Source organism: Chiloscyllium plagiosum, chromosome 34 (genome assembly GCF_004010195.1).
Source record: "Chiloscyllium plagiosum isolate BGI_BamShark_2017 chromosome 34, ASM401019v2, whole genome shotgun sequence".
NCBI classification, from domain to species: domain Eukaryota; kingdom Metazoa; phylum Chordata; class Chondrichthyes; order Orectolobiformes; family Hemiscylliidae; genus Chiloscyllium; species Chiloscyllium plagiosum.
Window position 1 is genome coordinate 29041431 of NC_057743.1, and position 13416 is coordinate 29054846.

General features: G+C 40.4%; 1 protein-coding gene across 3 annotated transcripts in view; it reads right to left on the minus strand.

The window, feature by feature from the left end:
- Nucleotides 1-13416, minus strand: part of prkcz (protein kinase C, zeta) — a 413579-nt gene that overhangs the window by 197880 nt on the left and 202283 nt on the right. For all 3 annotated transcript variants that reach the window (XM_043676028.1, XM_043676026.1, XM_043676025.1), the window contains exon 7: nucleotides 1334-1415. In XM_043676028.1, the coding sequence (XP_043531963.1) occupies nucleotides 1334-1415 (82 nt within the window). The remainder of the gene's footprint in view (nucleotides 1-1333; nucleotides 1416-13416) is intronic.

Genomic DNA, 13416 nt, shown 5'->3' on the forward strand with positions numbered 1-13416 from the left:
CCTTTTAAGTATCCACTCAGGGGTACATGAAAACTCATCATTATTAAATGTTACTTCTACTCTCTAACTGATCAGCAAATAATTTGACCTATATTATGCGAAATACCATGTTGGAGTTTTATAGTATAAACTTGTGTCTTTTAACAATAATGCAATGTTTTGGTACACTAATGAAAGTATTGCTCTCATTTTGTTTTAATTCAAAATAATTGTGTTTTATCAAAAACATACCATAAATACTGCTCGAAGAATGAATTTTTTGAAACCAATATTTTAGACCAAGAGTCACAGGGCTGACTTTTACATGGGTGATGATTTGATGCATGACAAGTGCTCGATATGTGACTCATGTGACAGGGTGACCTCTAGTGGCGAGGAAGCTGAGGAATTGTCACAGTAATTTAAACAGCTTTTAATTCATGAGAAAAAACAAAGCTGCAGTCAGTTAAATAAACTTCCCAAGCCCAATCCTCTACTCAATATTCCTAACCATATTTTACTCCGAGCCTTTAATTGCACTTTATTTGCCTTTAAAAAAGAAAATGGAGTTCCATTTTGCTCAGATTCCCAGAGTAAACACAGAACAATTATCTTCTTTATGCAAACTTGCAGACAATATCCTCTCCCTCTTTAAAAGTAAATAAATTATTTATGATCTGTGACTAAACCGTCACTATGTTTACCTTGTGTAACATTTATGGCAACTAGGATTGTTTTTTTGTTAGTGTTATTTATGGAGTTGTATTTGCTTGGTTTCATAGTTATCTTTTCAAAAATAGCCTTAGCATTTAAAGCTACGTTTTCTCTCTTCCCAAACCCACACTCTTTCTGAAATTTTGATCTTTGATCTCTGAAAACTAGAGTCAATGTTACACAATATATAGAAAAAGTCATTCTTTTGGGCCAAAATTCATGCGATTAACCTTCACAAAATTGACTTATACACAAGTGTGAGCAGTGCTTACAATTATCGGGTTACAATGTCTAATTAGTGATGTTAATGCAACTCATTAACATTGCAATACAAAATTAAATAATTTTCCCTAAGTTAGAGTAATTATTATACACACAATATTTTCAAAAGATATATGGATCACTTTATGAATTCTGAGCTCATCAAGCTGGGGGATTTTACAGATGAGCAATGGAATGCTTTCCAACTTCGGCACTAAATATCAATGTCAAGTATGCTTCTTGCTCTTTTTTTCATAAATCTGTCTATGGCTTAGCCAATGCTAGATTAGTGCAAGTATTTTTTTGTTTTGACAGGAAACAATGTGTTTCTTTTAAATACCATTGATCTTTCATAAAGGTTTGAAACGTTAAAACTTACTTCCATCAGGTTCTTCTGAAGGGATGTCAACTTCATCAGTCTTGTCATCAAGTGATGGTTCAGGGGAAGGCATGACTGGATCCTGACCATTTAGACAGGAAACAAAGGAAAATCATTTATGTAACAGAACAAACAGTTGAGACATGCCTAATATCTAGTCAGGATTCAGGTGGGTGAGCAAAGGATCATTTAAATTACAGTCGTCATTCCCAGCTGGCAGTTGGGAGAATAAAGGCGTCAGTTCATTACATCTTTGTCATTAAGTCTCACTTTAAATGTCACCTGTACAAAATCAAAGCTGACAAGTAGGCAGCAACTTATGCAATGTCCAAAGACAAAATTTTACATGGATGGAACCTGCTTCTTCACGGAATCCTTAGTGCAGATACAGGCCATTTAGCTCAACAATTCCATGCGGACCTTCCAAAGAGTATCCCACCCAGATTCATTTCCCACCCCTAGTACTCTACATTTCCCATGACTAACACACCTAACTTACACATCCCAGAACACTATGGACAACTTAGCATGGCCAATTCACCTAACCTGCACATCTTTGGATTGTGGGAAGAAACCCATGCAGACATGGGGAGAATGTGCAAACTCCACACAGTCACCCGTGAATGGAATCGAACCCAGGTCCCTGGCACTGTGAGACAGCAGTGCTAACCACTGAGCCATTGAGCTGCCCTTCTGGTGCAGCAGGTCAGAAGAAGGAAAGATAAGCTTAAACATAGTCTTAGGCAATTCAGGACTGACATCAGATAGTGTTTCTTCACAAAAAAGGTAGTGAAAATCTGCAAAGTTCTACCTCAAAAAGCTCCAAGGACAAGTCAATTGAAAATTTCCAAACTAGAACCTGATGAGATTTCACATCAGGCAACCTGAAATCATATAAACACATCAATTAGAAGCTGAGTAGGCCACTCAACCCCTCAAGCCTGTTTAATTTACTAAGATTGTGCTGATATGATTACACCACATTCCCATCTACTCTGATAATCTTTCTCCCCCTTTCTCATCAAGAATCTATCTACCCCTGCCTGAAAAATATTCAAAAAAAATTCTGCCTTCACCACCATTTGAGGAAAAGAATTCTAAAGACTTATGTCCATAAGTGAGAAAAAAATTCTTATCCTTTTCTTAAATGGGTGACCTTATTTTTGAACAGTGACTCTCAGTTCTAGGTTCTCCCACAATTGTAAACATTCTTTCCACATGCATCCTATTAGGATCTTCTTTTTCAAATCGAGGAATAAAATCTGCACCTATCAGATATCCTAAACTGATTAGTCTCATTTGCCAGCATTTGGCCACTTATCACTTTTCTAAATTCCAGTGGATACAAATCTAGTTTCTAATATTGTCTCATAAGACAATATCACACAATATTCCTAATAGTAAACTTACTCTGAACTATTTCCAACACATTGTGCATCCTTCCTGAAATATGGACACCAATACTTTACATGCTACTCCAGATAGGAGTTGCACAGAATGAAGACTGATAAAGGCAATTGACATGAACAGCAGCCCTGATCTTAATCAATGGTGACAGAAGATCAGGTCGATGAGAAATAATCGCCAGCTCCTTAAAAAAAATTCTCAAATATTAGAACAAGCTGGACCAGACAAAACATAGATACAGGACTTATCTCGAATAGCAAGAACAACAAGTACCATTGATATACTAAAACATTTCAAGGTGCTTCTTCAAAGAAACCTAGACACCAAGCCACATAAGGAGATATTAGAAGAGATGAACAAAGTCTAACTCAAAAGTAGGTTTTAAGAAATGTTTCAAGATGTAAAAGAGAGCTTGCGAAGCAGAATGACAGAGGGGGGAAATTTCAGAGCTTGGGATCTCAATAACTGAAGACACTTACCAACAGTGGAGCAACTAAAATGAACAGGAAGTGGAGCACTGTAGATGTCTTAAAAGGGTTACTAGAGGAGATTTCACATATTGAGGGAGGCTATGGAGGAAGTTAAATTTTGAAATTTCTACCCTTTTAAGATACTGCTCAAACAGGAGCTAACAGATATCATTATAATTAGAAGGATGTTATTTCATTTATATGGGTAATCGGTGACTGTAGGATTCAACAAAACTTTCACTGTGACAAAGAAGTGTCTGCAAAGGAAAAATGATACCATGCAGCCTGCTTTGAATGTGTTGCTTCAACAGTACTTGTGGAAGAGTCTTGAATGCACAGTAATGAGGGAAGATATCAGAGAAGGTCTTCAAATAAGGCCATCAGTATGGAGCTTAGAAATAAAAAAAGATGGCAATTGTGAATTTCAACTTTGTTATATTAACTGGGATAGCCTTAGCATAATAGCATTAGACAGGTTGGAATTTTTAAAGTGCATCCAAAACAGCTTTTCTGTCAGTATATAGATAGCCCTATTTAAGGTGGGGTATGCTAAACCTAATCCTAAATAATAAAGCTGATCAAGTGGCTGTGGGAAAGCATTTTGAGGACAGTAACCATAATTCTAAGTTTCAAAGGAATTATGAAAAGCAATTAGGATAATGCAGAAGTGTTTAAACTGGGGGAAAGCCAATTTCAAGATTATTAGACAGGATCTGGCAAATATAGATTAAGATTAGTGAATTCTACATTTGGAAAGTAATCTTGAGTTTCAGTGCCAGTGTATTACTTCAAGAGTGAATGGCAAAGGCAGCAGGTCCACGGAATCCTGTTTATTAAGGAGTATTGACAGTTTGATAAAGAAAAAGGAAGTAGGTATGGCACAGTCAAAAACGGGCAGACTTTCAGAAGCATAGAGAGTGTCAGAGTTGCTTAAAAAAAATTAGGAGGGCAAAGACGGGCAACAAAATCTATCTGGCAGATAGGATTAAAGGAAAATCCCAAGGCATTTTATAAGTATACGAAGAGTAAGAGATTTACCAGGCAAAGTGTGAAGCCTATTAGACCCCAAAGGGGCAAAACTATGCGTGGAGCCAGAGGATGTGGGTGAGGTTTTAAAAGATCATTGTGTTCATAAAGGAGAAAAACATTGTAGCCTGGAATTTCAGTTGGGAAGGTGAAGTTCTAGAAAACAATAATTAAGGAGGGATTAGATGTTTTAGTGATCATGAGGGTGCGTAAATCCAGACAGCCTGATGAGGTGTTTCCCAGGTTGCTTTAGGAGGCAAGGGAAGAGATTGCTGGGGGCCCTGCAGAGATATTTAATGCCTCACAGATAAAGTGCCAGGTAATTGCAGGTTAACTCATATGGTTCTTTTGTTCAAGAAGGGCAGCAGGGATAGGCCAGGTAATTATAGACCAGTCATCTGATGTCAGTAGTAGGGAAATTATTGGAAAACATTGTGAGGGATCGGATTAATCAACACTTAGAAAGGTAGTGATTAATCAGGAATATTTAGTATGGATTTATTAGAGGGACATTGTCTGAATAACTTAATTGAGTTTTTTTGAAAAAGATTGCTAAATAGATTGATGAGAGTAGTGCAGTTGATATGATTTACACAGATTTGAGTAAATTTGAGTAAATGCTTGGACAAGGTCCGACATGGAAGGCTGGTCCAAAAAGGTAAGAGGCCATGGGATCCAAAGCAAGTTGGTAATTTGGATCTAAAACTGGCTTGCAAATAGGAGGGAAAGGATAATGGTGGAGGGTTGCTTTTGTGATTGGAAGCCGGTGAACAACAGTGTACCACAAGGTCAGTGCTGGGACCCTGGCTAATGACTTGGATATGAAGGTAAAAGGTACAATTAATAAGTCTGCAGATAACACAAATTGGTAAGGTTGTAGACAGTGAGGAGGATGGTCTCAGGGCTGGAGTTTGATATTGTCTAAATTGGGCAGAGAAATAGCAGATGAAATTTAATTTCCATTAGTGCCAGGTGATGCATTGTGCAAGGTCTAATAAGGAAAGGATATACGCAAAGAATGGCTGGTTTCTTAGGAGCAATGAGAACAAAGGGACCTTGATGTACAAGTTCACAGATCCCCAAAAGGTGTCAATACAGGTATATAGGAGATTGACGATGAAGTTGCCGGGAATGAAAAAGTTTCAGAAAGACTGGATAGATTGGGTTTCTGCCCTTGGAGCAGAGACTGAGACCAGGGGTCAGGGTTGGGAGCGGGGGTCTGTGGAGTTGATTGAGATACACAAAAATAATGAGGGGTATGGACAGGATAGATTGGGAGAATCTTTTCCTCATGGAAGATGTGTAACACCAGATGGCACAAGTTTTAAGATGAGTAACTAGCATTGAGGGCAGTAGAAATATCAAACGCTAACTGAGAGGGTGGTGGAGGCAGCTACTCTCTCAATATTTAAAATGCTAGGGCATAGTTGGCTATGGACCAAGTGCAGGTAAACAGGATAAGTGCAGTTTGCTGTTTGTTAACCAACAAACAGTGGGCTTGAAGGGCCTCTCTCTATGCTATACGTTTCTATGACTATGACTGTTGGGGAAAATTGGCTAAATGCTTGAAACAGCAGGAAGTACAGGAAGACAACAATTTAAGTTTGGATTAGTCGAAGAAAGAGTAGCAGAAACAATGGCCAAATGTCCTCCTGTCTGCAAATCTCTATACTTCTAACGACACAATAGAATGTGCATGGATAACATTAACACATTCTGGCACAAAAGGAGAGGAAAGAAAATAAAAAAAATCTAACTGGCAGAAAATCTGAAATGCTTGCGCAACTAAATAGAACAGTTTGCTGTCATGAATTCCTGGATCACCACAAATCAGAAACTCAGTTGGACGAGCCACGTGTCTTTTAGTGCAGCTCTAAAGCTGTGTTCATTATGCTAAGTGCTCACCTGGCTTCCCAAAGTTTTTCCATCACTGAGAAGGCACAAGTCAGGGACATAATGGATTATTTTCCATCTTATTGAACAGATGCAGGTGCAACATGAAGAATCTCAAAAATCTTCAAGGCCAAACAAACATTCTGTTCAAAAACAGAAATTGCTGGAAAAGCTCAGACGATCTGGCAGCAACCATGGACAGAACTCAGAGTTAATGTTTTGAGTCAAATTACCCTTCCTTCCTTGAGTAAGGCTCACTTGGCCCAAAACATAAACTGATTTCTCTCCACAGAAGCTGCCAGACCTGCTGAGCTATTCCAGCAATTTCTATTTTTGTCTTTGTCCAGCATCTGCACTTCTTTTGGTTTTCATCAAACCATCTATTCGATTGGCAAACCATTCATGAGCTTAATTAAGAATGGATAATAAATATTGGCCTTGCTAAGAATATCGAAACCCCAAAATTACTGTCTTAGAATGAAGACAGCTTCATAGCGTATTGCTGAAGCGATAGCCAATAACTGTTTGTCTAAGGTCAAGGCAATGTTCCTTACAAAATAAATCTTAATAGCTTCAGTTTTGAGAATAGGTCTACGCTCATCTGCCTATCAACTCAACAGAAACAACAGAGCACAAAGGCAAAAAAAACAGCAAAATAGGACAGGGTTAACAAATCAATAATTGAGAAAAATAAGACTCTACAAAATTTATGTGCCAGTTTTACACCATTAGCTGATGAAAGTTTTACATTATTCTATACAAGGAGAAAAACAAACAGCAAAGAAATAACATTTTTGAGGGGTGGATTCAAGATGCAGCGATCTCGGAAGATCATGTTATTATATTAGATTAGATTCCCTACAGCATGGAAACAGGCCCTTCGGTCCAGCCAGTCCACACCGACCCTCCGAAGAGTAACCCACCCAGACCCATTTCCCTCTGACTAATGCACTTAACGCTATGGGCAATTCATCTGGCCTGCATATCTTTGGACTGTGGGAGGAAACTGGAGCATCTGGAGGAAACTCACGCAGACATGGGGAGAATGTGCAAATTCCACGCATAGTCGCCCAAGGGTGGAATCGAACCTGGATCCCTGGAGCTGTGAGGCAGCAGTGCTAACCACTGAGCCACCGTGCCGCCATGTTGCAGAGCTCTGCACTGCAGCGCAAGTGGGACAAACTTTTAACCCATCCTACCGCAATATCCTGGGACTCTGGAAAGGTTATGGAGTCCCAGGAAACTGCTAAAAATCAACACCTTTGTTTTCACTATCCAGGGATGCTGAATGAGGAAGAGGCATCCGAGGCCGGGCCTGTGGCCCAGCCTGCTGGATCCTCACACTATTTTTAACCAGCCTTTGGTGAAGGAGCTCAGGAAATGTTGCGAGATGTTGGGTAAGCAGATAGAGAAGCTGACTCTGATCTCTATCATGCTGCAGAAGCATGAACAGCAGCTGGGATACCTGGACAAAAGGATAGATGAGGTAGAACAGAGTTGCAGTGGTGGAAGCTGATACCGGTTCCTGCAAGGATAGGATCCAAGCCATGGAGAGACAGGTCCGCAATTTGCTTGACCAAGTTAATGCCTTGAGAACAGGGGCAGGAGAAAAAAATATTCGGACCGTCGGTCTGCCAGACAGCAAGGAAGGTGAGCGGCCGGCGGAATTTATTGAGGACTGGTTGCCGAAATTCCTTAACTTGGAGGCTGGAATGAGACGCTTGAAGATCGAGAGGGCTCACCAGGTCATGGTGCAGAGGTCAGGTCTGGATCAACATTCTCATCTTATCTTGGTGTGGTTTCATCATTATAGAGATGAGGAAAGAAATGTGAAGCTTCCAGGATCCGGGGAAGGATCCAAAGGCCCTAGTTTACAAGGGCTGTAAGGTCATGTTCTTCCAGGACTTCTCAGGTGCTGTAATCCAGAAAAGAAACTCCGATGACAGCGTCAAGAGAAGACTGAGGGAGCTTGGGATCCAATACGCTTAGGTATCCGGCGGTGCTTCAAAAACCTTAGATGGATCTGAACATCTCTGACACTGAGAAGGCAGGAGATTTTGTGGACAAATTAACTTAATGTGAACAATTTCATATGTACAAATAGTCGTGTCGTTTGGGTATGGCTCTGGTTTCTCTTTTAAAAAAAAGAGCAAGTCCAGTTGGGGCTTTCTTTTCCTATCTTTTTTATTGGTAATAATCTGGTCTAAACTATGTTTGGTGGCAGTTGAGATGTGTACTTTCAATTTCTAAGTTATACCAAAGGATGGGTGGGGTACTTAGCTTTTTTTAAAAAAACTTCTTTATTCACATGGCTATGCCATGGCAGATTTGCTTTCTCTTCAGCTTGTGTTTGCAGTGTGACTCTTGCTAGGAGGAGGGAAAAATGGTTGGGATGGCTAGATGCCCATTTATGGCCAGTTTATGGTTGGTTCAGGTACTTAAATGCTCGGGCTGCAGTACTGGACTACTTTGGGCAGGGGCGAATTCCCCTATTCAGCGCCATTGAGGATCTAAAATTTGAATTTAGGCTGTTGTCAGAAGCAACATGTATATGTAGATTTTTATGAATCATAACATGGCTTTTCAATTTAAAATAACATAACAAAATGGCTTTAGACGTTTCTTTGACACTGTGAGCTTGAACTGATGCTTTACCGAGTTGGTTAGAGGTAAGAGAAAACAATGGAGTTTTCATAATATGAATCATAAGACAGTGATTTGATATTCGAGCTAACCTTGAACTAGCAAGCATGGGATGAATTTGTGTGTGGAACGGTCTGTTTCTCAGCAAATATCATTGGATTAACCTGCTGTAAATCATGTCACTATTACAGTTGATTGGTCTTTTCTTGTCATTAAGGCTGTGCTGTCTCTTAAAAACACATAAATAATGTGTAATTTTCAAACGTAATTGTGCAATTTCGCCACGGAGCACAGAAGCTTTAACCTCTGTGTTCTTGGACAGAATTGCGTCAGGCTGCCTTAATTTATTAAACTGGTAACCTTGCTTGAAACAGATTGTACTCTTAGTGATTCCTTTGAACGATCTCGAACCAAAAGGCCTCTTTGGAGGGGTCCATATCTTCACCATTGGTGCTTTATATGTTGGCTTTTTTTTTGGTTTTTGTTGTATATAATCTTTGACAGCTTTGTAGGTTTGTAAACTGTAGTGGTTTTAGTTTACATAGTTTATATGTTCAATGGATCTTGCGACACTAAGGCTCAGTGATTTGTGGTTCGTGTTCCTCCTCTCTGGAATCAAAATATTATTGCAATACGTTATAGCTAATGGCTTGATTAAATGGTATACCTGGAACATCAAGCGGAGTCACTCACCAAGTATGAGGAACTTTCGAGTCTGAGAAGGGAAAAGGTGGATAGTGCTTTGTTTAAGGAGACACACTTGGATGATATAGAGCATTTGAAACTACAGCAGAATGGCTTTGATTGGGTTTACTTTTCATCTTTTAATACCAGAAGTAGGAAGTGGCTAGATTGGTTAGGAGGAATCTCCCATTTAAGTTAATGGAGTGTGCTAAAGACACACATGGGAGATTTGTAATTCTCAAAGCCCTGATAAACAGGGAAGAATATGGTGTTTTAAATGTTTATTGTCCTCCAAACCATCCCCTCAAATTTCTGTTAGATGCATTTTCTAAATTGATCAGTCTCAAGTCTCAGCATATCATTACAGGGGGAGATTTTAATTGTCTCATGGATCCCACAGTGGACAGGTTGCCCAAAGGCCCTCCCGATACACTCCGTACAAACTAAACAATTAGTGGATCTCATGTTTCTTTCTAACACTGTTACTCTCCACCAAAAGACTGCGAATATCTTGTGCAATGTGAGAGAAAACTGCAGCTGGCCAACTAACTCCCTAGATATATACTCTGACATAACTTCCTTCTAGTTACCAACTGGATTCATTCCTCCCATCAACCAACCAGGTTGTACCCACCACCTATGTTCACCTATCACTACCTCACCATTCCGACCTTTTCCTGACCCAACCTCCCCCCATCCCCACATTTGCAGCTCCTTCTCCCCGCACCTCCGTTCTGAAGAAGGGTTATACCCAAAACTTCAATTTCTTCACCTCCTGATGCTGTCTGGCTTGCTGTGTTCTTCCAGCTTCCTGCTTGTATATTTTGGATTCCAGCATTTGCAGTTTCTTTTTGTCTGATATACTGATGATTGTTTTGGAAATTAAAAATGGATGTTGGTGGCTTATATTCGTCATGCTGGTTATAGGTAGTTGGAATATCTGTATGGACAGTCAGTTATTCTGTAATGCAACACTGGCCAAGGTAATCTTCTGATCCAGGCTGCATGGCATGTTTGAATTAAACAAGGAGCACTGGTTTTTCGAAAATTGAAGTGTACTTATGTCAATGATGTGGGAACCAGAAGACAATGTCAAACATGGTTAAGAAAAACAAGGAAGCACATGTCAGGTACAGACAGGACAGATCGAGTTAATCCTCAGAACAGTATAAAGACAGTAGGAGCACACATAAGAGGGAAATCAGGAGGACAAAAAGGGGACATGAGATAGCTTTGGCAAATAGAATTAAGGAAAATCTAAACAGTTTTTACAAATACACGAAGGACAAAAGGGTAACTAGGGAGAGAATAGGGCCCCTCAAAGATCAGCAAGGTCTTTGTGTGGAGCCACAGAAAATGGGGTGAGATACTAAACGAGTATTTTGCATCAGTATTTACAGCGGAAAAGGACATGGAAGATATAGAATGTAGGGAAATAGATGGTGACATCTTGAAAAATGTCTATATTACAGAGGAGGAAGTACTGGATGTCTTGAAACACAAAGGTGGATAAATACCCAGGACCTGATCAGGTGTACCCTCTAACTCTGTTGAAAGCTAGGGAAAAGATTGCTGGGCTTCTTATTGAAATATTTGTATCATCAATAGTCACAGGTGAGGTGCCAGAAGACTGGAAGTTGACTAATGTGGTGCCACTATTTAAGAAAGGTGGTAAGGACAAGCCAGGGAACTATAGACCAGTGAGCCTGACGTTGGTGGTGGGCACGTTGTTGGACGGAATCCTGAGGGACAGGATGTACATGTATTTGGAAAGGCAAGGACTGATTAGGGATAGTCAACATAGCTTTGTGCGTGGGAAATCATGTCTCACAAACTTGATTGAGTTTTTTTGAAGAAGTAACAGAGGATTGATGACGGCAGGGCGGTACATGTGAACTATATGGCCTTCAGTAAGGCGTTCGACAAGGTTCCCCATGGGAGACTGGTTAGCAAGGTTAGATCTCACTAAATACAGGGAGAACTAGCCACTTGAATACAGAACTGGCTCAAAGGTAGAAAACAGAGGATAGTGATGGAGGGTTGTTTTTCAAACTGGAGGCCTGTGACCAATGGGGTGCCACAAGAATCGGTGCTTGGTCCGTTTCTTTTTGTCATTTATACAAATGATTTGGATGTGAGCATAAGAGGTATAGTCAGTAAGTTTGCAGATGACACTAAAATTGGAGGTGTAGTAGACAGCGAAGGAGGTTACCTCAGATTAAAATGGAATCTTGATCAGATGAGCCAATGGGCCGAAAGGTGGAAGATGGAGTTTAATTTAGATAAATGTAGGGTGCTGCATTTTGGGAAAGTCAATCTTAGCAGGATTTATACACTAAATGGTAAGGTACTAGGGAGTGTTGCTGAACAAAGAGACCTTGGAGGGCATGTTCATAGCTCCTTGAAAGTGGAGTCGCCGGTAGATAGGATAGTGAAGGTGACGTTTGGCATGCTTTCCTTTATTGGTCAGAGTACGGAGTACAGGAGTTGGGAGGTCATGTTACGACTGTACAGGACACTGGTTAGGCCACTGTTGGAAAATTACGTGCAATTCTGGTCTCCTTCCTATTGGAAAGATGCTGTGAAACTTGAAAGGGTTCAGAAATGATTTACAAGAATGTTGCCAGGGTTGGAGAGAGGCTGAACAGTCTGGGGCTGTTTTCCCTGGAGCATCAGAGGCTGAGGGGTGACCTTATAGAGGTTTATAAAATCATGAGGAGCATGGATAGGATAAATAGACAAAGTCTTTTCCCTGGGGTGGGGGTGTCCAGAGCTAGAGGGCATAGGTTTTGGGTGAGAGGGGAAAGATATAAAAGAGACCTAATGGGCAACCTTTTCACACAGAGTGTGGTATGTGTATGAAATGAGGCCAGAGGAAGTGGTGGAGGCTAGTACAATTGCAACATTTAAAAGGCATTTGGATGGGTATATGAATAGAAAGGGTTTGGAGGGATATGGGCCGGGTGCTGGCAGGTGGGACGAGGTTGTGTTGGGATATCTGGTCGGCATGGACGGGTTAGACTGGAGGGTCTGTTTCCGTGTTGTACATCTCTATGCTCTGTGACGTAGTACCAGCTGTCAGTAAAACTAAAACATTTCATATCAATTTAATGTTGATTTGGAAAATCAACCCACATTACTGCCAGAAGAAAAACAGAATGAATTGTGTGAAGATTAAAAATGGAATGTCGACTGGCATATCAGTGAATGCACAGCTACAGATGGAATGATTTGGGACACTGGAGAGAGGCATTTGAGAAGTTTAAACAAATGTGCAGCTGACATCAGTAGTTTCCTAAAAGGCACTAGGGATGAAGAGAGGATAAGCGATATTCTTCTGTAGGCCGGAGACAAAAGGATTACATTTATTTAACTGCTGGGTGCTTAGTGAAGTTAACAGGAGAAATCGAGAAAAGAGTTTTGGAGGATTCAGTTCCTATCTGAAGCCAAAACAACTCATCAGATCAAATTTCAAGGTGCACAAGTTAGCTGAATCTATTGACAACTTTGTAAACAAGACAAAATGCAGTCAGAAAATATAAATTTAAGGATTCAAATCAAAGGCTGATATATATCAACTAACTTGGGCTTATTTACACCCTGAAGTACAGAAAGCACCAATAGCAAAGGATAAGTTCATAATATCACAGGCAATACAAATTACCAGAGCAAATGAAGTCACAAACAGACAGATGAAGGTAGGAGAAAGTGAGGACTGCAGATGTTGGTGATCAGAGCTGAAAAATGTGTTGCTAGAAAAGCGCAGCAGGTCAGGCAGCATCCAAAGAGCAGGAGAATTGACGTTTCCCACCCCCTCTCCGGCCTATCACCCTCACCTTAACCTCCTTCCACCTATCGCATTCCCAACGCCCCTCCCCCAAGTCCCTCCTCCCTACCTATTATCTTAGCCTGCTTGGCACACCCTCCTCATTCCTGAAGAAGGGCTTATGCCCGAAACGT